This window comes from Chiloscyllium plagiosum, unplaced genomic scaffold, assembly GCF_037043375.1.
Source record: "Chiloscyllium plagiosum isolate Xiang-an unplaced genomic scaffold, Cpla_swu_hap1 HiC_scaffold_36, whole genome shotgun sequence".
NCBI lineage: Eukaryota > Metazoa > Chordata > Chondrichthyes > Orectolobiformes > Hemiscylliidae > Chiloscyllium > Chiloscyllium plagiosum.
In genome coordinates this window covers 47,735,200-47,761,196 of record NW_028270174.1, presented here as the reverse complement: position 1 = coordinate 47,761,196, position 25,997 = coordinate 47,735,200, and the positions used below count along the sequence as shown (strand labels likewise).

Here is a 25,997-nt window from a genome sequence, read left to right as displayed (position 1 = left end):
AGGTAAATGCAGCAATGTTGGCAGCTGTTGTTAAATGTCTTATGATCAATTCTAAAATTGACAAACTATAAAATATTAAAACCCCAGGGGAAATATAGTTCTATTGTGACTTTAACAGATCTTAATTATATAATTGCCCCATGTATTGCTGATCAAACAGTACGAGTGTATTTTGGAATTTTGATATATTTTACATGTTTAAACTGCATAACAAAAGATTTTAGATTTATCATGCAGTTAGTGATGCAACTTCACAAAGTTTATGGGATCAATTGCTTCTCCTATGACCATTAATTCTAAAACGATAGAAAGGATATAATTTCCAACTCATTTATAGTACCCAGGTATCTCCAAAGCGGGGAGGAAGGTCGAGAGAATTAGACTTATATGCCCAGGTTTCTTCACTGTGTTTGCAAATAGATGGTGCAGTCATGGGCATTTCAAAGAGCTACTGTTGGAATTGCAGAAATTACCATGCCCCCACTCAAAACCCCAAACCTTTGCCACAAATTTTCTGTGATTCCTACTGTTCAGTCAAAAGTTGAAATATACCCCATATACCCCAGAAAAGTAACTGCATAATTTTATAAACTGTCCCAATGAAATTTCATCCCATCAGACTGCAGTGAGAAGGGCCAATTGCCAACAGGTGTGAAATCTGCAATACATTCCCTCAAATCTGAAGTCGGGTCCCTACTTCCTTCATTATTTCCCCCCAAAGCTAGGCCCAGACCTTGAACACACCTGAATTCAGCACTGGCCATGGTAAAATGCATTGTGGGTAATTCTTACTCTGTATCATGCCAAATAGGGTAAAGAAAAGTCTTGCTCCTCAGAATAAGTCCTCTTCATCTACCTTGACAAGCACAAAACTATTTTTCCACAATAAAAATAACTTGTATGTAAATTGCACTTTTCACATTTGTAGGACATCCTATAAGCATTTCAGAGTTAATCGAATTTTGAAGCAAACAGAAGTGAAATACTGCAGATTTTGAAAATCTAAAATCATCAAACAAGTCAGGCAATAGCTATGGAGACGTGAATTACCGATTGCTTTCTTTCTCTCATCACTGACCTATTGAATATTTCTAGCATTTTTAGTTTTTACATTTGTTGTGCAATTATGATAGATATTTTCCAAAAGTATGAGATGACTTGCAAACAGCAAGTTTTATAAAAAGTAAGTGAAAAATACTGATTTATTGCAAGAAGAGTGTTGGTCAGACCATCAGAAGAACTTTCTATTTGTATTTGAAGTGTCCCATGTGGGTCTCTCCATTCTATCCGAGCAAGTCGTTAAGGTCTCAGTAAAAATCTTAACTGAAATAGACAATCTAAACAACAACACTCCTTCAATACTTTTTCAGCCTAGATTATACATTTAAATACAGCAGCCATAATTTTCAGATTTGAAGTAATAACAAAGTGACCAATGGAGGCAGAAATAGAAGAAAACAAAAAGCACCTTACTGTTCAAGTTTTATGTGATCCATCATTATGGAATATTATTTGAATACAAAATTCACAGCATAGTCAAAATCTAAAGGCAATACAAAACAAGGAATTTATTCAACTTTTAGGCAGAAGAGTTTGCTCCAGTGAAAGAAACTTTCCAAAACTCCACAGGGAGGTGCTACTTACACTATCAATTAGTAATGGAAGTGATGATTCAGAATGATTTCTAGTATTTACATCACTCTTGACAAAGAAAAATATGATGGCACTAAAACGAAAAATATCAAAATCAACATATTAAATGTCAGACTATAAGTTCAATGAAGCTTTAGACTAAATACATTGTATTTCATTAGAACAGTTAAGATTTCAGATGAACTGAAATTTTTGTTACCCCACAAATTCCTTTCATCATTATTTTGTTAGGTCTGGAGTATGAATTATTGATTGACTAAAATGATAACACTTAAAAAATGCTAAAAAAATTGCTATTACATAAAATTAGCTTAAATATAAATCAATATATGTTTCCAGATCAATTCATGTTATAAATGCAGTTGACGAAAAGCAACTGTATCAACTATTCTTAATTCAACTTGGCTGGACAGGTTTACCTTAAGAAAGATAGAGCTGCTCCAAGATAGTTTAACCAAGGTTTTGCCACTTCTTCAGGGTCGATGCCAAACCAACCAAATCTGAAATAAATGATGTAATACAATTCTGATGAACTGTTTTTAACCTGAAACATTATTTTTTTCACTTCACAAATGCTGCTCGAGCTGCTGAGTATTATAATCATTTTCCATTGATCTGCATGTTCAAAACTTTAATTAAATGAATCACAACACAATCAAAACTGAGCTTTGCATCATTACCCCATAGTGCTCCAATGGAAATTCCTTATTATTTTTCAAAATAATTAATAAAATGAAGCATTCCATCACCCATCAAGTTGGAGACTGTAAAGGGATGAAGGAAGTTGTCAGAAAGAATATGCATCTGGAATGTCACATGTAGGGCTAAACAAAACTGGGTTGGACTAAACTTATGTAAATGGAAGAAACCAACAAAAAAACTCAAACATATGACGACAGACAGGAAGAAAAATAGGATAAGAAAGGTATAGCAAGTGTTTGCAGGTGTAAGAGTTAGGGGGTTTTGTTTCGTTATAATACAGAATCAAAGTATCTAAATATTCTTTTTATGCAAGATTTAACTTATGTCAGTGAGTGATTAGTTTTGGAACTGTCCAATCCCTTTAAACTTTTATCATTCATGACAAAACAACGATACGCGTCAGAATATTTTATCAGTCCATCTTGTAAATACCGATGATTGCTATCCACATATTTTACACACACTTTGGATAGCCTTTTAAGTAGATATGGTTTAGATATCATTAAATATTAAATAGATATGGGTTGTTAAAGTTTCAAGTACGCAATCTCTGTTTAAAAGTAAAATAGCCAATCCAACCACCTCAATAAAACTCATCATGCAGCCGCAAGAAAACAGATAGTCATTTAGAAGTAACTGATCTGATCAAATACACACAGATGCAGTAAGACAAGTGGTGATTTAATTACAAATTCACACTAAATAAGCAAAACTGCAGTCAATGAGCTAATCTTGGTTCTTACCTTGGGAGAATGGACATCAGGTGATCATGCACTACTTATGTTCCCCTCACCAATCAAAACTTAATTATGCACTGCCTGCGCCATACCATTACGCAGGTTGTGGTAAAGGGTTAACACAAAAAGGCCTGCTACTCAGTAGTACCATGTGTATGAAGAAGACAGGAGCCAGCACCCCAGCCAACCAAGGACCATATTCTACTGCCGGTCGATTGAGTCCACTGCCTTAAGTACTAGTTTTGTTGTACTCGTTATGACTATTCAATAAATTTATGTATATTCAATAAATTTATGAACATCATCTAATCATACTTGTACCTGAAGTGGTTTCATATTCGACCAGAGTCAGAATCTTACAATTAATGTTAAACTGGATTGCAGTGTCAAACACAGGAATGGCAAACATGATTTCTCTTTCACAAGACCATGTTGATTCGGTTTGACTGTATTATGATTTTCCTTAATCATGGATTTCAGTATATTTCTGGTGACTGATATTAAATTAACCCTGGTCAATAGTTCCTTTGTTTCTGTCTCCCTCCTTTTGAGAAAAGAGGGGTTTAGATTTGCAATCTTCTAATCTGCTTGAACCTTTCCAGAAGTAAGGAATTCTGCAACCAGCTCTCTTAAGGGACTAGGAAGCGTGCTGTCAGGTCCAGGGATCTTGCCAGCCTTTAGCCCATCGTTTTTCTAGCACTTTATCTCTATTGTTAGTTCTTCCCTCCCTTTTGCAGCTTGATTTTCTGCCATTCTTGGGATGCACTGTATCTCTTCTACTGTATAGACAATTTAAAAAATAATTTTTCAAAGTCTCATTCTCTCAGGAACCAATATCTACTTTGATTACTTGCTTCCTTTTTATCTATTTGTGGAATATCTTACTATTTTTATATTTCTTGCTAGCTTACTGCCATATTCTGATTTCTGCCTCTTCATTTCCATCATCTTTGTTTTCTTTTCAAATTTTCTCAACATTCAGGCTCACAATTAGTCTTTGCTGCAGTGTGTTCATCCTTTAATTGTGCTACTATCTGAATTTCCCAACAATACCACATCCTCCTTGTATTGTCCTTTCTTTTTACAATGGAAAATATCTTTGATGAGAGCTATGAAATATGTCAAGTGTCTGTCACACTTCATATCTATCATCTTGCCTTTTAATGTACAGTCCACTGTCACCAACTGAATATGAAATTTCATCATGTTGTGACCACTCTTTCCAAGAGGATTATTCATGAATCCTATTTCATTACATATTATCAAGGCTAAAATAAAAAGGTGATTCCAGAATATGTTGTTCTAAGAAACTGTTCAAAATAGACTATCAATTATTATTCTAGGTTTCCTTTGCCCAACATACTTCATCCAATCAACATGAAGACTAAATTTGCATATGCTATTTTCAAATCCTTTAAAGCTCTCATTTTTTTATTTATAATCTGTCCCACACTGAGGCTACCACTGGAGGGCCCATAAATCACTCCTGCTAGAGACTTCTTCCTCTTGTTACCTCCTATCTAGATGCTAAAGAAAAGATTTTATGAAAGAATCCATGCTCAAGATTCCATTTTATAGTTAAGTCAGTTTCATGGAATGACATTTATGCAGGCGTTGTCAGTAAATGACTATAATTGTCTTCATAGATGATAGCTTGAAACTTCTAACAAATACATCTATTTGTTCAATTTTTCTGTACCAATTAGGGCAGCTTTAGTTTTGTTCACTAATGGGATGTGTGTGACACAGGCAAAGCCAACATTTCTTGTCTAAAATTTGAGAAGGTGTAATTACTATAGCGGCTTTGTGGAATACTGAGTTATTGGAATTCATTATAAAACTAAGAGCAATGGTCATAGAAGAGGTAATACAAGTGTTGTTTTAGCTGAGTTTATAAGGAAAGATTGCTAAGGGAGTTCTGAAGAACAAGAGATGACTACCCTGTACTCAACAACTGGCTCAACAACTACAACCCAGAGTCTTCTGTAGCCTTTGTATCACCATAAGAGAAACAGTTCTCAGATAATTAATAATATCTGTAAGAATTATGCCTGCTTTTATTCTTGACTCAAAGTCAACAGTGCTATGGTGATAACAACAATTAACAAATGCGTATGTATTGGGATAGAGAAATTCAACCACCAATCACAGGAGGAATGAGAAACTGTCTGATAATTTAGCATTGTATGTTCAAACACAAGACAATACTAGAAACAACTGCTGGAAGCAGGTAGAGACAGGATGAACACGATAATGTTTTCAAATAGAAGGAAAAAAAGTAACTGGGATGAACAAGCAAAGAAACATTTGCCACAAGCAGAATCAGTTGATATTATAAGGATTAGTATCAAGATCAGTATGCTATTGTATCCAAGAAACAGGAGCTGCAACAGAACCATTGCCGATAAAAATAGAGGATCATTACAATGAGGTGCAGAATTCAGCAGAAGAAAGAAATTCATTGTCAACATCATTAAGCTAAGAATACATAGAGTCCAAGAGTAAGGAGGTTATGTTGAATGTATATAAGAAACTAGTTTGGCTTCAGTTGGAGTACTGCATCCAGTTTTGCCACTGCACTTTTGGAAGAATGTGGAGGCCCTAGAGAAAATGCGAAGGAGATTCGTAAAACTGGCTCCAGAAACGTGGAATTTTGGTTATGAGGAGAATCTAGTCACAAAATATTAACACAAATAACAACCATACTATTAGGATGAAAGACAATTTGGAGAAGAATAATAAATATATTCACTAGGTGGATTTCTGGCAAAGAGCCAGGAATGGTTGAAGAGCCAGGCCAACTGAAAATAAATAAAAGGATATCCCGATTTATGGAGGTACCATGAATTTTATTTATAAGCAAAAGTGATAGGAGAAACAGTTGCCATCTTATACAAGCAGACATTCAATCCTCTAATTTCCGATTTTCTTTTGCTTCTACAGAAATTATCAGGAAGAATGCTACAGGCACTAGTATGTTTCAGCATCTCACTGAAAGATTATTCTTCATTGTTAACCTTGGTCCAGAACCATATCCACATTTGACATGTGTAAACATCTGGGTTCACTGAACAGCAAATCAGAATTATGACCCTGGATGATTGTGCTCCTTAACTCTGGATCCCAGAGATGCCACGGCCAATGGTTTGTCGCCTCAACATTACTACACCTGCAATGAGTTTTCAATTGCTCCTCAATTTTGTAGACATCTCAGCTCTCAGCCTCTGTCTTCCCAGCAAAAACAATCCAAGTTCTTGTCATAACTAAAACCCTCCAAACCTGGCAATATCCTGGTAAACCTTCTCGGCACCCTCTCCAATGTATCCATGTACTTCTGGTAGTTTGGTGACCAGAACTGCACAGAATATTCTAAATGTGGCCTAACTAAAATTTTGTACAGCTGTAACGTAACTTGCCAACTTTTAAATTTGATGCCTCAGCCAATGAAGGCTGTATGCCTTCTTGACCACCTTATCCAATTATGTTGCTACTTTCAGGGATCTGTGGACCTCTGTCCAGATCTCTTTGTACGTCAATGTTCCCAAAAATTTGGTCTTTCATTGAATAATTCACACCTGAATTTGATCTTCCAAATTGCAGCACTTTGCATTTGTCCCAATTAAACTCCATCTGCCATTTCTCTGCCCAAATCTGCAAGCTATATCCCACTGTATCTTTTGACAATCCTCCTCATTACTGCAACTCTGCCGATATTGACTAAGCATTCAAACTAAAATGGCTTTCATATAAAACAATGAACAGCGGATACTGAAGATCTAAAACAAACAAGAACAGAAATTGCTGGAGAAACTGAACAGGTTGGGCAGTATCTGTGAAAAGAAAACAGAGTTAATAATGTGAGTCTAGTGACCTGCTTTGTTAATTTTCCATTTGTTTGGATTAAACACCATCTGCCATTTCTCTGCCCAAATCTGCATTCTAGCTATATCCAGCTGTATCCTTTGACAATCTTCCTCACTTTCTGCAACTCCCCCAATAATTACTGAGCATCCAAACCTAAAAGGGATCTTGCATAAAACAATGAACTGCAGATTTCAGAGATCTGAAACAAACAATAACAGAAATTGCTTGAGAAACTCAACAATTGGAGTTTGGCAGAGTGATGATCAACTTGATTAAGTATATTAAATTCTGAACTGTCTTGATGAGGTGGATATTAAAAGGATGATTCCTATTGTCATTATTCCAGAACTGGGAGAATTGTTTAAACATTAGGGGCCACCTTTGAGCACATAGATAAGGACCTTTTCTTCCTCAAAAGACAAGCCGATCAGCTATGATCTTATCATTAAGACCATTAGAAATACGAACAGAAGCAGATTTGATTTCTTATTGTCACATGTACCAAGATACAGTGGAAAGTATTGTCTTGTGTGCTAACCAGACAAATTATACCTTACATAAGTACATCAGGGTAATGGAACAGTATGCAGAATATAGTGTTACGTCAGCAAAGAACTACATAGAAAGATCAACCCTAATTTACAAGAGGTCCATTCATAAATCTGATAAGAGCAGGGAATAGCTGTTCTTATATTTGTTGGTCTGTGTTTTTAAATGTTTGTATCTTCTGCCTGATGGAAAATAGTATAGCTGGGTGGTAGGAGTTTTGATTATGTTAGCTGCTTTTCTGAGGCAACAAGAAGTGTAGATGGAGTCAATAGAAGGAAGGCTGGTTTTCATGTTGGACTGGGCTACATTCACAACTCCAATTTATTGTGCTCTTGGGCAGAACAATTGCCATACCAAGCTGTGACACATCCAGATAGGATGCTTTCTATGGTGCATCTATAAAAATTGCTAACAGCCATTGTGGACAAGCCGAATTTCGTTAACCTTCTGAGGAAATAGTGGTGTTGGTGTGCTTTCTTGACAGTAGTGTTGACGTGGATAGAACGGGATAGACCTTTGGTAATATTTACTCCTAGAAACTTGAAGCTCTCAACCACCTCCACTTTAGCACCACTAATACAGATGTCCTCCACTCTGCTTCCTGAAGTTGATGACCACCTCCTCCGTTTTGCTAACTTTGAGGGAGAGATTGTTGTGGATGTAAGTTTGCTTACTGAGCTAGGAGAAAGTGAGGATTACAGTTGCTAGAGATCAGAGCTTAAAAATGTGGTGCTGGTCAGGTAGCATCCAAGGAACAGGAGTATCGACGTTTCGGGCATAAGCCCTTCTTCAGGAATCACTGAAGCTGGAAGGTTCATTTTCAGATGTTTCGTCACCATACTAGGCAACATCATCAGTGAACCTCTGGTGAAGCACTGGTGTTAGTGAACCACTTTCTATTTATGTGTTTAGGTTTCTTTGGGTTGGTGATGTCAGTTCCTGTGGTGATGTGATTTCCTGTTCTTTTTCTCAGAGGGTGGTAGATGGGGTCAAAACCAATATGTTTGTTGATTGAGTTCTGGTTGGAATGCCATGTTCCTCAAAGCTGAATTCTGTTGAAGTCATACCTAGCATGACAAAAGGTGGTTGTGCTTGGTAGTCTTTCATCTCAGCTCCAGAATATTTCAGCAGGAGTTCCTCAGGGTAGTGTCCTAGGTCCAACCATCACCTGCTGCTTTATTAATGACCTTCCCTCCATCATAGGCTCAGAAATCAGGATGTTCACTGATGACAACAAGTGCCAACAATGACAATCTCCAACAAGACAGAACCTATTATTACCCCTTGATAGTCAATGGCATTGCTATTACCAAATCTCCCACTAACAACATCCTGGAATTTACCATTGACTAGAAACTAAAGCAGATTAATCAACCGGTGAGCCTGACGTTGGTGGTGGGCAATTTGATGGAGGGAACCCTGAGGAACAGGATGTACATGCATTTGGAAAGGCAAGGACTGATTATGGACAGTCAACGTGGCTTTGTGCGTGGGAAATCATGTCTCATAAACTTGATTGAGTGCTTTGAAGAAGAAACAAAGAGGATAGATGAGGACAGAGTGGTTGACTGTATTGATTTCAGTAAGACATGTGACAAGATTCCCCATGGGAGACTGGTTAGCAAGGTTAGATTTCATGGAATAAAGGAAGAACTAGCCATTTGGATACAGAAGTGGCTCAAAGGTAGAAGACAGAGGGTGATGGTGGAGGGTTGCTTTTCAGAATGGAGGCCTGTAACCAGTGGAATGCCACAAGGATCGGTGCTGGGTCCACTACTTTTCATTATTTATATAAATGATTTGAATGTGAGCATAAGGGGTATAGTTAGTAAGTTTGCTGATGACACCAAAATTGAAGGTGGAGTGGACAGTGAAGAGGGTTACCTCAGATTACAATGGGATCTTGATCAGATGAACCAATGGGTTGAGGAGTGGCAGATGGAGTTTAATTTAGATAAATGCGAGGTGCTGCATTTTGGGAAAGCAAATCTTAGCGGGACTTATACACTGAATGGTAAGGTCCTAGGAAATGTTGCTGAACAAAGAGACCTTGGAGTGCAGGTTCACAGCTTCTTTAAAGTAGAGTTGCAGGTAGATAGGATAATGGAGAAGGCATTTGGTATGCTTTCCTTTATTGGTCAGAGTATTGAGTACAGGCGTTGGGAGGTCATGTTGCGGGCATACAGGACATTGGTTAGGCCACTTTTGGAATATTGCGTACAATTCTGGTCTCCTTCCTATTGGAAGGACGTTGTAAACTTCAAAAGGTTAAGAAAGGATTTACAAGGATGTTGCCAGGGTTGGAGGATTTGAGCTATAGGAAGAGGTTGAATAGGCTGTTTTTCCTGGAGCGTTGCAGGCTGAGGGATGACCTTATAGAGGTTTATAAAATCTTTAGGGCATGGAAAAGGTAAATAGACAAAGTCTTTTCCCTGGGGTGTGGGAGTCCAGAACTAGAGGGCATAGGGTGAGATAGGAAAGATATAAAAGAGACCTAAAGGGCAACGTTTTGACGCAGACGGTGGTACGTGTATGGAATGAGCTGCCAGAGGAAGTGGCTGAGTCTAGTACAATTGCAACATTTAAAAGGCATCTGGATGGGTATATGAATAGGAAGGGTTTGGAAGGATATGGGCTGGGTGCTGGCAAGTGTGACTATATTGGGTTGGGTAACTTGGTCGGCATGGACGAGTTGAACCAAAGGGACTGTTTCTGTGCTGTACATCTCTATGACTCTATATCAATATTGTGTCTACAAGAGGGGTCAGAGGCTATGAATCTTGTAGCTAACTCATCTCCTGATTCTCAAAACCTGTCCATCATTTTCGATGCACAAGTCCGGACGGTATGGTGATGTAAATATGATTCGGCCATTCTAATACTAATCCATCTGTGTGGTGGAGACTGGCACAAGAAAATGATCAAAGGACCTGAGAGAGTGCAAAGTGGGAGTCCATTTGCGATCCTACTTGGTGTGTGTGTTTGCATGCATGTTACAGTATATGCTTAGGAGAGCCAAGACAGAAATTCAGAGGCATCAGCAACTTAATGTATTTTGTTTTGGAAAAAAGAATGATATTGTGCCTGTAATTACATGCACGCAAGCAGTCCTTGGAATCCTGGGGAAACTCAGTCTTGGGAAAAGAGATGGAACTAGCAGAACATGAGCAGTCATTGGGGCACTACGAGGTTTAAGTAAACTCAAGAGGGTAGATCTTTGAACGTTAAGTTTTCGTATCCCTGTGAAGGAGACAAGAGCTTCTAAATAAGATTTCATAATGCAATCTCACTAATGTCTGGGTAGGTTGCTGTGAAATCAATGGGATCAATCTTGATTGCATGTGATGTTTTATGTTCTCTGTGGGGTACTGACCACAGGTAGTTGAAACTTTATTGCTGGAACAGCACAGCAGGTCAGGCAGCATCCAGGGAACAGGAGATTCGACGTTTCGGGCACAGGCCCTTCTTCAGGAATGAGCAGAGAGTGTTCAGCAGGAGAAGATAAAAGGGAGGAGGGACTTGGAGGAGGGGAGTTGGAAATGTGATAGGTGGAAAGAGGTCAAGGTGAGGGTGATAGGTCGGAGTAGGGTGGAGGCGGAGAGGTCAAGAAGAAGACTGCAGGTCAGGAAGGCGGTGCCGGGCTGGAAGGATCCGGCTGAGACAAGGTGGGGGGAGGGGGGATGAAGAAACTGGTGAAGTCCAAGTTCATCCCCTGCGGTTGGAGGGTTCCCAGTCGGAAGATAAGACGCTCCTCCTCCGACCGTCGGGTTGTTGTGGTTTGGCGGTGGATGAGTCCAATGACCTGCATATCCTCGGTGGAGTGGGAGGGGGAGTTGAAATGCTGTGCCACAGGTTGGTTGGGTTGGTTCGTCCGGGTGGCCCGGAGGTGCTCCCTGAATCGCTCCGCAAGTAGGCGGCCTGTCTCCCCAATATAGAGAAGGCCACACCGGCTGCAGCGGATGCAGTAGATGATGTGGGTGGAGGTGCAGGTGAATCTGTGGCGGATATGGAAGTTTCCCTTGGGGCCTTGGAGAGAAGTGAGGGGGGAGGTGTGGGCGCAAGTGTTGCACCTCCTGCGGTTGCAAGGGAAGGTGCCGGGAGTGGTGGTTGGGTCGGTGGGGGGTGTGGATCTGACAAGGGAGTCGCGGAGGGAGTGGTCTCTACGGAAAGCTGATAGGGGAGGGGAGGGAAATATATCCTTGGTGCTGGGGTCTGTTTGGAGGTGGCGGAAGTGACGGCGGATGATGCGCTGTACATGGAGATTGGTGGGGTGGTAGGTGAGGACCAGTGGGGTTCTGTCCTGGTGGCGGTTGGAGGGGCGGGGCTCAAGGGCGGAGGAGCGGGAAGTGGAGGAGATGCGGTGGAGGGCACCGTCGACCACGTCGGGGGGGAAATTGCGGTCCTTGAAGAAGGAGGCCATCTGTGTTGTACGTATTTTGAACTGGTCCTCCTGGGAGCAGATGCGGCGGAGACGAAGGAATTGGGAGAATGGGATGGCGTTTTTACAGGGGGCAGGATGGGAGGAGGTGTAGTCCAGGTAGCTGTGGGAGTCGGTAGGTTTGTAGTAGATGTCCGTGTTGATTCGGTCGCCTGAGATAGAAACAGAAAGGTCTAGGAAGGGGAGGGAGGAGTCCGAGACTGTCCAGGTGAATTTGAGGTCGGGGTGGAAGGTGTTGGTGTAGTGGATGAACTGTTCAACCTCCTCGTGGGAGCACGAGGTAGCGCCGATACAGTCATCAATGTAGCGAAGAAAAAGATGGGGGGTGGGGCCAGTGTAGTTGCGGAAGATGGATTGTTCCACATACCCTACGAAGAGGCAGGCATAGCTGGGGCCCATGCGGGTGCCCATGGCTACTCCTTTTGTTTGGAGAAAGTGGGAGGATTGGAAAGAAAAGTTGTTCAGGGTGAGGACCAGTTCGGTCAGTCGAAGGAGGGTGTCGGTGGAAGGGTACTGGGTGGTACGGCGGGAAAGGAAGAAGCGGAGTGCTTTGAGTCCTTCGTGATGGGGGATGGAGGTGTACAGGGACTGGATGTCCATGGTGAAGATCAGGCGTTGGGGACCGGGGAAGCGGAAATCCTGGAGGAGGTGGAGGGCGTGGGTGGTGTCACGAACGTAGGTGGGGAGTTCTTGGACTAATGGGGACAGGACCGTGTCGAGGTATGCCGAGATGAGTTCGGTTGGGCAGGAGCAGGCTGAGACGATGGGTCGTCCGGGGGCCTGAAGGGCCTGTGCCTGAAACGTCGAATCTCCTGTTCCCTGGATGCTGCCTGACCTGCTGTGCTGTTCCAGCAATAAAGTTTCAACTTTGATCTCCAGCATCTGCAGACCTCACTTTCTCCACTGACCACAGGTAGTCTGTCAACCCACTTTGTGTTAATTCTGGGTGTAAGACTAAGTTGTGTATACAATATAGTTCATTTGACTTTTCTAACCTGGCATAGTAAATGTATTGTTTATGCAAACTATGAAATCTTTACTTTTTTAGCAAATCCCTGGGATTTCAAACTTTGTCTACTTCAAACAAAAAGGTTAATGGTCCCCAACTAGATTGTAACAACACCCTTAGAAAATCATTTTCATGTACTAATCAATCATAGATATTACCAAATGTTTTCTCAATACTTTCCCTTAAATGATAATTATGACTATTCATTGCATAAAATACAAATTACAATCAGATACTTCATGCAAGTTTTTTCTACTCCGATTGAAGCAACAAACAGCATTATTAAAAGCTACAGCATGACCACCAGAGTAGGCGGCCTGCATTATTGGAATACATCTATCCTCTCATAATAAAAATGGTTCAGCTAGAGTTCTAGTCTTTAAATCAAAGTGACCAGTAATGGTAACATCAGCTGTGCGCAGTTAGCTATCAAGACTTACCTTGAACTTGCCCATCCCATCAGGAGATTAAATGCAGCCCAGATTAGAACACCAAGGCCTAAGCCAATGGTTTTTACAATTGGAACAACAGTAATATTTCCTGAAAGCAAAATAAAGAAGAAACCAAAATGATTAGTTCTTGCCTCAGAATGTCATCAGCTTTCATCTCTCTAGACTCCATATTCAACAGATTATCAATGTCATTTTGGCTAACCATGCACAATGTCACCAAACACATCTTCACTCCTCTTCCTTTTTCAGCATTGTGCAGGGAATGCTCCCTCCCTAAGAGCCTAGAAATCTCCTTAATCACAACTAACACTCCTTCCCTTGGCACCTTAACAATGCAGGCTCAGGGCAACACCTGCGTTTGACCACCTCCTTCCTCACTGTCGAACACTCCTTCCAGATGACACAGATTTACTCTACTTTTTCAATTTAGTATATTGTTGTCAGTGTTCACGTTGCAGTTTATTCTACCTTGGAGAGATCAAGTGCAGACTGCTTTCCCACTTTGCAGAATGCCCTTTACAGTCCACAAGTGTGACTCAGATCTTCAAGAGGCTTATTTCAATTCCCCACCTCATACCGATCACTCTGGAACACTATAGGAAGCCAAGGACAATAAAGCTTAATGATATTTGAAGGATAGGCACAGCACCTTGTCTTTTGATTACACACTTAAAGCCATCGAGACAACACATTGTTGAGTTGAAGAATTTCAGACTGTACTCTGTCCCCACTGTTTCTCTTTATAGGTATCAGTTTTACTTTCATTTTTGTTTTCTGACAATGCTCATCATCTCTTCTCCAGACAAATCTTTTATTTCTTTAAACTAAAAAAATGGAGTAGGCAATTCAGCCCTTTGAGCCTGCTCCATCATTCTACATAATAATGGCTGATCATGCAAATTGGTACCCTCTTCCCACTTTTTCCCCATATCCTTTAATTAGTTTAGCCACAAGACCTAATAAAGAGACCCAACAAAAGCAAATACTTCTCATACTGTAAATCTGAAACAAACTCACCATTTGTGGACACAGAAAAACAGGTAATGTTTCATGTCCAGTGAAGTCATACTGGGCTCAAAATGTTATCACTGTTCTTCTCTCTCCACAGATGCAGCCAGACCTGATGAGTTTTTCATGCCATAAAACTACAACTTGATCATTGTATATAATCATGTTAAATGATGTGCCTTAATATATCCAAAACAATATTACAACTATTTGTTTCCAACTTCATCAGACTAACTGTTAAAAGCCAAAGGAAAATTGGATAATTCCTCGTGTACCTATTTATTTCTCTTTTATACGCTATGCTCTTATCAGCACATTCTATATTTGTGTATGTGCTTCTGACTACCCACTGTTGAGTGTATCCCTAACTAACATAGCGTGGGGGAAGATAGCCAGCTTTCTGGTCTAACTAGAAAAGCATAATTGACTAAATGAAAGGCGGTCCATTGCATTACTGAGACTACTAACAGATTACACAAATAGGACTTACATTATTAGAGACTTTTAAGAGCACAATAGCCTCAGATCTGTCTTTGCCTCTCTCCTCTGCTCAAAGTCCCCATGACATAACAATGGTGTCTAATATGCAAAATCAAGAATGAACTGTTTCAGACCCATATATATCCTCCATAACAGACTCCCAAAATCTTTGCTCCCTCATTTTATTTTATGAGGGTCATATATTTGTTTATACATGTATTCCACTCTTTACCATCCTGCTCCCCCAATCCCACCTCCAAAATCCCTGACCCCCTAAGCCCAAGTTCAGAATTCAGATGATCTGGACTTGGTACAATTCTCCCTGTGGTCTCGAAGGAATGGTATTTTCTTCGATTGAAGTCAGTTGCTTTGGACTATCTTCCTGACAGTCCAAGGTCTGTTCTGTTTTGAAATGGAGGTCTTTAATGTATTTGTTTTGCAGAGATTCTTGATGACATACATCTATTGTTTATACCTGTTTGTGCCATCCCTACTATAGCAGGTGATTTTTTTTTTCTTTGCAATATCTTGGATCTTCGCACATTGTCTCTTCTTTGTAGTATTTTGTGTCATATTGTATGCAAAACATCTACAGTTTATATAAAAGAAATTGGATTTTCATTCCACCTGTAGATCTGTGTCAGGTAGGTGGACCTATTACTTCAACCCCTTGAGATTTTAGGCATTCTCCTTCCTTTCAGTAATTTAGTTATTGATGGAATTTCCTCAATCATGTCTCTGGGATGTGCATTCTTGCCAGCTGTTATATCATTTATTGTTGTTTGGGCTTCATTTTTTAGAAACTGGGGAGGTCGGATATTTTGCTTAAACCCATACCTTCTGAATCACTTCAGTCCATACATACTAACCTGAATTTGAAGGAGATAACTGTTCACTGTACTGTGTGGCAAACTGCTTCAATTTAATTGTCGATGCTTTCACTGTCTATTATTGTACATTCTCTTACATGGTGTAGACAATTCAATTTCTGCTGCTTTGCTTGCATTTCTCCTTAACTTTGTTGCCATTGAATTGCTTTGAAAGTTGAAGGAAGTTCAGTGGAATACATTTCAGCCAAATAATTATATTTCAGCCAAATTTCTATTTCATTTATGGTATGAAGCCCTTTCTTCATTTCAATACAACTAAACTCAGGAAATTCTGCTTTTTGTTTAGATCACATCATGAGTTTATGAAATCCAGAATAACTTTCTGCCAGTTTTGTTCCTTGGGCCTTTTGTTATTTAATCTGTTCTGTGCTTTCAATGAGATTGAGTCACTACATGCTTTTCTACTCAGAAATGAAAACTCTTGGCTGGGAAGTAGATGGGGGTTTTCTAATATTTGGTGTCCCCTACATTGCTTGTTGTATGTTTTCAGCATTATGTGCAATGCCCTTTAGATCAGATAAACTTCTGTAAGCAGTGTTTTGTCAACCAAGGCTCACCAAATGACAATATAATGACCTATTTACAGCCTTGATCCAAACATGATTAAAATATGTGAACTACAGTAGAGAGGTGACATTTTGCAATGTATGTCAAAAGTCCTAGCAAAACCAGAATCAGGGAGAAAACTTCCTGATTAATGGAATCATACTTAGCACAAAGGATGATAGTCTTGGTTGTTGGAAGTCAATCATCTTAGTCTCTCTCACTTCGATTTACTTCAGTTGGTTCATCAAGGACCTTTGCTCCTTTATGTGGTCAGAACTGGGGGATATTTATTTATGATTGTATAATGTTCAGACACCGAAGCAATTCGTATGCAACAAGATCTGGACAACATACAGGTTTGATCTTAGTGTGACATGAATGTTACTTTTCACATAAGAACCCAGCAATGACCATCTCCAACAAAAAGGAATCTAACCATTGCCCCTTGACAGCTAATGGCATTGTTATTGCTGAATGTCTGGATATTATCATCAACCAGAAATTAAACTAGATCAGTTATGTGAGTATTTTGGCTAAAAGAGCAGGTCAGAGTCTGGGGATTATGTAACAGTACTCACTGCCTGTTCAATACCTACAAGACATGAGTGAGGAGTGTAATGTCATGCATTTGCCTGGATGGATGCAGCTCCAAGAACACTCAAGAAGCTCGACATAATCTTAAAACAAAATAGTCCCCTTTCCACTTGCACACCCTTCAATTCCTACAACCAAAGTAACAATATGTATCATCACAAGAGGCATTGCAGCCAAGCTTCTCAGACTTCTACTTCTAACCCAGGAGCTCCACTGTCTGGAAGGACAAGGGCAGTAGATATATGGGAAAACCATCACCTCAAAATTTGTGTTCAAGTCACATACCATCTACCTTGCAAATATATCACTATTCCTTCATTGAATCAAAGCCCAGGAACTCTCTCCTTAATAGCACTGTGGACGTACCACCAAGAACAGCAGAAGTTTAAAAAGGCACCTCATAACCACCTTTTTAAGGGTCTGGTAACCATCTGTAATTGCTCACATCATATGAATGAATTAAAAAGCAAAAATGCCTGCAGCAGTCCAGTCTTTTAAGAAGCCTGACTTTAAATCACCATAGTATTATCTCTCCACAGGCCTGCGTAGATCATGAATGAAATAATTTACGAGTTTATCTGGATGCTGTGCTATTTTGTTAAATCTTTTCATGAAAGCATTTTAACAAATTATTAAAGCAAATCAAAATTAAGTACTGCAGCTGAAGATGTGAAAACAAATAAGTGCTGGAGAACACAGTACATCTGGCAATATCGGTGGAGAGATAAAGAGGGTTAATGCTTTGTGTGCAATGACTCTTCCTTTTAGTTTTGTAGTAGTTATAGTGGACTCGAGATATTTACATCTATCAAGTTCCTGCAGACTGGTAGCTCGTCCTCTGAATGTGTTTTAAAAAGAAACAAGGTCAAGCAGAAGGTGCTGAATTAAATTTTCTCTCTAAAAATAGATCAAGCGAATAAAGCTACACCAGTAGTTTCCAACCCTTTCAGGATCAAAGCACACTTAAGGAGACAAGCTGCTGGACAATGTTTAGCAATGATTGTTGAAAGAATACATTAAGAAAAATATGGGCTAATAAGTAAAAGCCAGCACAAATTTGTCAAATAACAATTGTGTTGTGTACTTGGAGCTGTAAAATTCCTGATTCGATGAACTGATAAGATTTCACTTTTGTGGCAAGTTTAGATTAGATTAGATTACTTACAGTGTGGAAACAGGCCCTTCGGCCCAACAAGTCCACACCGACCCGCCGAAGCGCAACCCACTCATACCCCACATTTACCCTTACCTAACACTACGGACAATTTAGCATGGCCAATTCACCTGACCTGCACATCTTTGGACTGTGGGAGGAAACCGGAGCACCCGGAGGAAACCCACGCAGACACGGGGAGAATGTGCAAACTCCACACTGTCAGTCACCTGAGGCGGGAATTGAACCCGGGTCTCTGGCGCTGTGAGGCAGCAGTGCTAACCACTGTGCCACTGTGCCGCCCAAAAGTTTAATTCACCAACTGTGGAAAGGCTGCTTTTTCCATTTGACCCAGGCAGAAAGGTACTATTTTCACAAAGTCGGAAGTAATTCAGACTGTAATATCTGCATATAATCATATATGGGCTGCACACCTGAAGTTTTGGCACCATTTATTGATTAATAATAGAACATCCAAATTCAATAGTGCAAAATGGTCTAATTATAAAGACCAGCATTAGCTAGCAAGTGCAATTGCACGTGCTTTTACAATGAGTAGAATACAATGTGGATCATGCACTTACCAGTAGCCCATAAAAAGCCACCTATCATAGCAAGGGGCCAAAACTCTGGGCACTTCAACATTAAATTCACAACCAGAGATACAATCCATATTGCTGCACAAAGAATCCACTGGAAAAACATCCCTAAAACAAAATGCAATGAGATTTGTATTAATATACTTATTACAGTGATGGCACTTGTTTCCTGTCTCTTCCCATGTTCTACTTTGCACACTTGTCATGAAAAGCTCTGCCAGATAACAAACCAACATTAGATTTCACCTATCTTTTTGATCTACATTAGCATAGTGCCCCCAAAAATTTCAAAATTCCCACTCTCATATTCAAAAGTCTTGCCCTTTATTATTAAAACCTTGACTATCTAACCCCTTTCCCATGTTGATCCACTTGCACCTTTCTCCAGCTATGTGTATCTACCTCTCTTTACACCATCGCTGTAGGCACATGACCTAGAAGTACATCCTGAAAACTATCTGCCACTACATTACCATCTCTTCATTCAAAAAGCTGTATAAGACCCACTTCTTTGTCTCAGGTTCCAATCAGTCCTCCTAGTAAAGCCTTCTGATGCTTAGTGTCTTTATCTTGTGAAATGTCCAAATTGTTTTTTTACTAATTTTATCACATGGCAAGACCAGCACTGAAGAAAGAACACTGTGGAGGTAAACGAAATGCAGAAAAAGTAAGACAGATTGAGAGACTAAGGTGAGATCAATATAGGGTGAAAAGGAGAGTGGACAGTGAGAGACAAGCAGGAGATGGGGAGAACCGTAGAGATAAAAAGAACAGCAGAGTGAGAAAAGCACTGAGCCCTAGTGGAACAGAATGAACACTGTGGGAATGAAAGGAATGGTGGAGATAATGAGAGGGCTTTTAGACATTAGCAGGAAAGGGAAAGACTGTGGGCACATTTGGGCGGCACGGTGGCACAGTGGTTAGCACTGCTGCCTCACAGCGCCTGAGACCTGGGTTCAATTCCCGCCTCAGGCGACTGACTGTGTGGAGTTTGCACGTTCTCCCCGTGTCTGCGTGGGTTTCCTCCGGGTGCTCCGGTTTCCTCCCACAGTCCAAAGATGTGCAGGTCAGGTGAATTGGCCATACTAAATTGCCCATAGTGTTAGGTAAGGGGTAAATGTAGGGGTATGGGTGGGTTGTGCTTCGGCGGGGCAGTGTGGACTTGTTGGGCCGAAGGGCCTGTTTCCACACTGTAAGTAATCTAATCTAAAGTAATCTAATCTAATCTAATTTGCAGCAATCGAGAGAAGGAGAAACAGAAATCAATAGGAGTAGGGGAACATTGTGGGGATGAAAGGAGTAGTAAAGACAGACAGACAGAGAGAGAGGGAGAGAGAGAGAGACTGACAGGACACTATGGGAAAAAAGAAGTGGTAACAGAGTGAGAGAGACTGGGATACAAACTAGAGACAGAGAGAGCAGGAGTGGAGGAGGGGAGAGGAGTGAGACAGAGAGGAAGAGAGAGAGGGAGAGCGCGCGAGAGAGGGAGAGCGCGCGAGTGAGGGAGAGCGCGCGAGGGAGGGAGAGCGCGCGAGGGAGGGAGAGCGCGCGAGGGAGGGAGAGCGCGCGAGGGAGGGAGAGCGCGCGAGGGAGGGAGAGCGCGCGAGGGAGGGAGAGCGCGCGAGGGAGGGAGAGCGCGCGAAGGAGGGAGAGCGCGCGAAGGAGGGAGAGCGCGCGAAGGAGGGAGAGCGCGCGAAGGAGGGAGAGCGCGCGAAGGAGGGAGAGCGCGCGAAGGAGGGAGAGCGCGCGAGGGAGGGAGAGCGCGCGAGGGAGGGAGAGCGCGCGAGGGAGGGAGAGCGCGCGAGGGAGGGAGAGCGCGCGAGGGAGGGAGAGCGCGCGAGGGAGGGAGAGCGCGCGAGGGAGGGAGCGCGCGCGAGGGAGGGAGCGCGCGCGAGGGAGGGAGCGCGCGCGAGGGAGGGAGCGCGCGCGAGGGAGGGTGCGCGCGCGAGGGAGGGAGAGCGCGCGAGGGAGGGAGAGCGCGCGAGGGAGGGAGAGCGCGCGAGGGAGGGAGCGCGCGCGAGGGAGGGAGCGCGCGCGAGGGAGGGAGCGCGCGCGAGGGAGGGAGCGCGCGCGAGGGAGGGAGAACGCGCGAGGGAGGGAGAACGCGCGAGGGAGGGAGAACGCGCGAGGGAGGGAGAACGCGCGAGGGAGGGAGAACGCGCGAGGGAGGGAGAACGCGCGAGGGAGGGAGAACGCGCGAGGGAGGGAGAACGCGCGAGGGAGGGAGAACGCGCGAGGGAGGGAGAACGCGCGAGGGAGGGAGAACGCGCGAGGGAGGGAGAACGCGCGAGGGAGGGAGAGTGCGCTAGAGAGGGAGAGTGCGCGAGAGAGGGAGAGTGCGCGAGGGAGGGAGAACGCGCGAGGGAGGGAGAACGCGCGAGGGAGGGAGAGTGCGCGAGAGAGGGAGAGTGCGCGAGAGAGGGAGAGTGCGCGAGAGAGGGAGAGTGCGCGAGAGAGGGAGAGTGCGCGAGAGAGGGAGAGTGCGCGAGAGAGGGAGAGTGCTCGAGAGAGTGCAAGGGAGGGTGACTGCGCGAAGGAGGGAGAGTGCTCGAGGGAGAGGACGTGAGGGAGGGAGAGGACGTGAGGGAGGGAGATGGGTTCGAGGGAGGGAGGGGGCTCGAGGGAGGGGGAGAGAGCGCGAGGGAGGAAGAGAAAGCGCGAGGGAGGAAGAGAGAGCACGAGGGAGGGTGGGAGAGCGGGGGTGGGAGAGAGGACAAGAGGGACAGTGTGCGAGGGAGGGAGACTGCGCGAGGGAGGGAGACTGCGCGGGGGAGGGAGACTGGGCGGGGGAGGGAGACTGGGCGGGGGAGGGAGACTGGGCGGGGGAGGGAGACTGGGCGGGGGAGGGAGACTGGGCGGGGGAGGGAGACTGGGCGGGGGAGGGAGACTGGGCGGCGGAGGGAGACTGGGCGGGGGAGGGAGAGAGCACGTGAGGGAGGGAGAGAGCACGTGAGGGAGGGAGAGAGCACGTGAGGGAGGGAGAGAGCACAAGAGGGAAGGAGAGAGCACGAGGGAGTGAGCACAAGAGTGAGTGCACGCGAGGGAGGGAGAGCGCGCGAGGAAGGGTGAGAGCGCGAGGGAGGGTGAGAGCGCGAGGGAGGGTGAGAGCGCGAGGGAGGGTGAGAGCGGGAGGGAGGGTGAGAGCGGGAGGGAGGGTGAGAGCGGGAGGGAGGGTGAGAGCGCGAGGGAGGGTGAGAGCGCGAGGGAGGGTGAGAGCGCGAGGGAGGGTGAGAGCGCGAGGGAGGGTGAGAGCGCGAGGGAGGGAGAGAGCGCGAGGGAGGGAGAGAGCGCGAGGGAGGGAGAGAGCGCGAGGGAGGGAGAGAGCGCGAGGGAGGGAGAGAGCGCCAGGGAGGGAGAGAGCGCCAGGGAGGGAGAGAGCGCGAGGGAGGGAGAGAGCGCGAGGGAGGGAGAGAGCGCGAGGGAGGGAGAGAGCGCGAGGGAGGGAGAGAGCGCGAGGGAGGGAGAGTGCGCGAGGGAGGGAGAGAGCGCGAGGGAGGGAGAGAGCGCGAGGGAGGGAGAGAGCGCGAGGGAGGGAGAGAGCGCGAGGGAGGGAGAGAGCGCGAGGGAGGGAGAGAGCGCGAGGGAGGGAGAGAGCGCGAGGGAGGGAGAGAGCACAAGAGGGAGAGGGCGCGAGGGAGGGAGAGAGCACAAGAGGAAGAGTGCACGAGGGAGGGAAAGATTGCGAGGGAGGAGGAGGGCGCGTGGGAGGGAGAGTTGGCGAAAGAGGGAGAGTGCGCGAGGGAGGGAGAGTGCGCGAGGGAGGGAGAGTGCGCGAGGGAGGGAGAGTGCGCGAGGGAGGGAGAGTGCGCGAGGGAGGGAGAGTGCGCGAGGGAGGGAGTGCGCGCGAGGGAGACTGCGCGAGGGAGACTGCGCGAGGGAGGGAGACTGCGCGAGGGAGGGAGACTGCGCGAGGGAGGGAGACTGCGCGAGGGAGGGAGACTGCGCGAGGGAGGGAGACTGCGCGAGGGAGGGAGACTGCGCGAGGGAGGGAGACTGCGCGAGGGAGGGAGACTGCGCGAGGGAGGGAGACTGCGCGAGGGAGGGAGACTGCGCGAGGGAGGGAGACTGCGCGAGGGAGGGAGACTGCGCGAGGGAGGGAGACTGCGCGAGGGAGGGAGACTGCGCGAGGGAGGGAGACTGCGCGAGGGAGGGAGACTGCGCGAGGGAGGGAGACTGCGCGAGGGAGGGAGACTGCGCGAGGGAGGGAGACTGCGCGAGGGAGGGAGACTGCGCGAGGGAGGGAGACTGCGCGAGGGAGGGAGACTGCGCGAGGGAGGGAGACTGCGCGAGGGAGGGAGACTGCGCGAGGGAGGGAGACTGCGCGAGGGAGGGAGACTGCGCGAGGGAGGGAGACTGCGCGAGGGAGGGAGACTGCGCGAGGGAGGGAGACTGCGCGAGGGAGGGAGACTGCGCGAGGGAGGGAGACTGCGCGAGGGAGGGAGACTGCGCGAGGGAGGGAGACTGCGCGAGGGAGGGAGACTGCGCGAGGGAGGGAGACTGCGCGAGGGAGGGAGACTGCGCGAGGGAGGGAGACTGCGCGAGGGAGGGAGACTGCGCGAGGGAGGGAGACTGCGCGAGGGAGGGAGACTGCGCGAGGGAGGGAGACTGCGCGAGGGAGGGAGACTGCGCGAGGGAGGGAGACTGCGCGAGGGAGGGAGACTGCGCGAGGGAGGGAGACTGCGCGAGGGAGGGAGACTGCGCGAGGGAGGGAGAGAGCGCGAGGGAGGGAGAGAGCGCGAGGGAGGGAGAACGCGCGAGGGAGGGAGAACGCGCGAGAGAGGGAGAGTGCGCGAGAGAGGGAGAGTGCGCGAGAGAGGGAGAGTGCGCGAGAGAGGGAGAGTGCGCGAGAGAGGGAGGGTCCGCGAGAGAGGGAGGGTCCGCGAGAGAGGGAGGGTCCGCGAGAGAGGGAGGGTCCGCGAGAGAGGGAGAGTGCGCGAGAGAGGGAGAGTGCGCGAGGGAGGGAGAGTGCGCGAGGGAGGGAGAGTGCGCGAGGGAGGGAGAGTGCGCGAGGGAGGGAGAGTGCGCGAGGGAGGGAGTGCGCGCGAGGGAGGGAGTGCGCGCGAGGGAGTGCGCGCGAGGGAGGGAGACTGCGCGAGGGAGGGAGACTGCGCGAGGGAGGGAGACTGCGCGAGGGAGGGAGACTGCGCGAGGGAGGGAGAGAGCGCGAGGGAGGGAGAGAGCGCGAGGGAGGGAGAGAGCGCGAGGGAGGGAGAGAGCGCGAGGGAGGGAGAGAGCGCGAGGGAGGGAGAGAGCGCGAGGGAGGGAGAGAGCGCGAGGGAGGGAGAGAGCGCGAGGGAGGGAGAGAGCGCGAGGGAGGGAGAGAGCGCGAGGGAGGGAGAGAGCGCGAGGGAGGGAGAGAGCGCGAGGGAGGGAGAGAGCGCGAGGGAGGGAGAAAGCGCGAGGGAGGGAGAGAGCGCGAGGGAGGGAGAGAGCGCGAGGGAGGGAGAGAGCGCGAGGGAGGGAGAGAGCGCGAGGGAGGGAGAGAGCGCGAGGGAGGGAGAGAGCGCGAGGGAGGGAGAGAGCGCGAGGGAGGGAGAGAGCGCGAGGGAGGGAGAGAGCGCGAGGGAGGGAGAAAGCGCGAGGGAGGGAGAGAGCGCGAGGGAGGGAGAGAGCACAAGAGGGAGAGGGCGCGAGGGAGGGAGAGAGCACAAGAGGAAGAGTGCACGAGGGAGGGAAAGATTGCGAGGGAGGAGGAGGGCGCGTGAGAGGGAAAGTGCACAAGGGAGGGAGAGTTGGCGAAAGAGGGAGAGCGCGCGAGGGAGGGAGAGCGCGCGAGGGAGGGAGTGCGCGCGAGGGAGGGAGACTGCGCGAGGGAGGGAGACTGCGCGAGGGAGGGAGACTGCGCGAGGGAGGGAGACTGCGCGAGGGAGGGAGACTGCGCGAGGGAGGGAGACTGCGCGAGGGAGGGAGACTGCGCGAGGGAGGGAGACTGCGCGAGGGAGGGAGACTGCGCGAGGGAGGGAGACTGCGCGAGGGAGGGAGAGAGCGCGAGGGAGGGAGAGAGCGCGAGGGAGGGAGAGAGCGCGAGGGAGGGAGAGAGCGCGAGGGAGGGAGAGAGCGCGAGGGAGGGAGAGAGCGCGAGGGAGGGAGAGAGCGCGAGGGAGGGAGAGAGCGCGAGGGAGGGAGAGAGCGCGAGGGAGGGAGAGAGCGCGAGGGAGGGAGAGAGCGCGAGGGAGGGAGAGAGCGCGAGGGAGGGAGAGTGCGCGAGGGAGGGAGAGAGCGCGAGGGAGGGAGAGAGCGCGAGGGAGGTAGAGAGCGCGAGGGAGGGAGAGAGCGCGAGGGAGGGAGAGAGCGCGAGGGAGGGAGAGAGCGCGAGGGAGGGAGAAAGCGCGAGGGAGGGAGAAAGCGCGAGGGAGGGAGAGAGCGCGAGGGAGGGAGAGAGCACAAGAGGGAGAGGGCGCGAGGGAGGGAGAGAGCACAAGAGGAAGAGTGCACGAGGGAGGGAAAGATTGCGAGGGAGGAGGAGGGCGCGTGAGAGGGAAAGTGCACAAGGGAGGGAGAGTTGGCGAAAGAGGGAGAGTGCGCGAGGGAGGGAGAGTGCGCGAGGGAGGGAGACTGCGCGAGGGAGGGAGAGAGCGCGAGGGAGGGAGAGAGCGCGAGGGAGGGAGAGAGCGCGAGGGAGGGAGAGAGCGCGAGGGAGGGAGAGAGCGCGAGGGAGGGAGAGAACGCAATAAGGGGAGAGAACGCAAGTGAGGGAGGAAGCGCGAGGGAGGGAGCGCGAGGGAGAGTGCGCGAGGGAGAGTGCGCGAGGGAGATTGCGCGAGGGAGAGTGCGCGAGGGAGAGTGCGCGAGGGAGAGTGCGCGAGGGAGAGTGCGCGAGGGAGAGTGCGCGAGGGAGAGTGCGCGAGGGAGAGTGCGCGAGGGAGAGTGCGCGAGGGAGAGTGCGCGAGGGAGAGTGCGCGAGGGAGGGAGAGTGCGCGAGGGAGGGAGAGTGCGCGAGGGAGGGAGAGTGCGCGAGGGAGGGAGAGTGCACAAGGGAGTGTACGAGGGAGGGAGAGAGCGCGAGGCAGGGAGATTGCGCGAGCGAGGGAGAGTGCACGAGAGAGGGAGGGTGCGCGAGAGAGTGCAAGGGAGGGTGACTGCGTGAGGGAGGGAGAGTGCTCGAGGGAGAGGACGTGAGGGAGGGAGAGGGCTCGAGGGAGGGAGAGGGCTCGAGGGAGGGAGAGGGCTCGAGGGAGGGAGAGGGCTCGAGGGAGGGAGAGGGCTCGAGGGAGGGAGAGGGCTCGAGGGAGGGGGAAAGAGCGCGAGGGAGGGGGAGAGAGCGCGAGGGAGGAAGAGAGAGCCCGAGGGAGGGTGGAAGAGCGGCTGTGGGAGAGAGGACAA

At 47.3% G+C, this 25,997-nt stretch overlaps 1 protein-coding gene across 3 annotated transcripts in view; it reads right to left on the bottom strand.

Annotated features, from left to right (window-relative positions):
• The window catches only part of tmem144b (transmembrane protein 144b), a 108,184-nt gene that overhangs the window by 32,193 nt on the left and 49,994 nt on the right, over window positions 1-25,997 (bottom strand). For all 3 annotated transcript variants that reach the window (XM_087980142.1, XM_043674004.2, XM_087980143.1), the window contains exons 4-7: window positions 18,660-18,782; window positions 13,393-13,492; window positions 2,073-2,153; window positions 1,645-1,726 (exon numbers count right to left, since the gene is read on the bottom strand). In XM_087980142.1, the coding sequence (XP_087836268.1) occupies window positions 1,645-1,726; window positions 2,073-2,153; window positions 13,393-13,492; window positions 18,660-18,782 (386 nt within the window). The remainder of the gene's footprint in view (window positions 1-1,644; window positions 1,727-2,072; window positions 2,154-13,392; window positions 13,493-18,659; window positions 18,783-25,997) is intronic.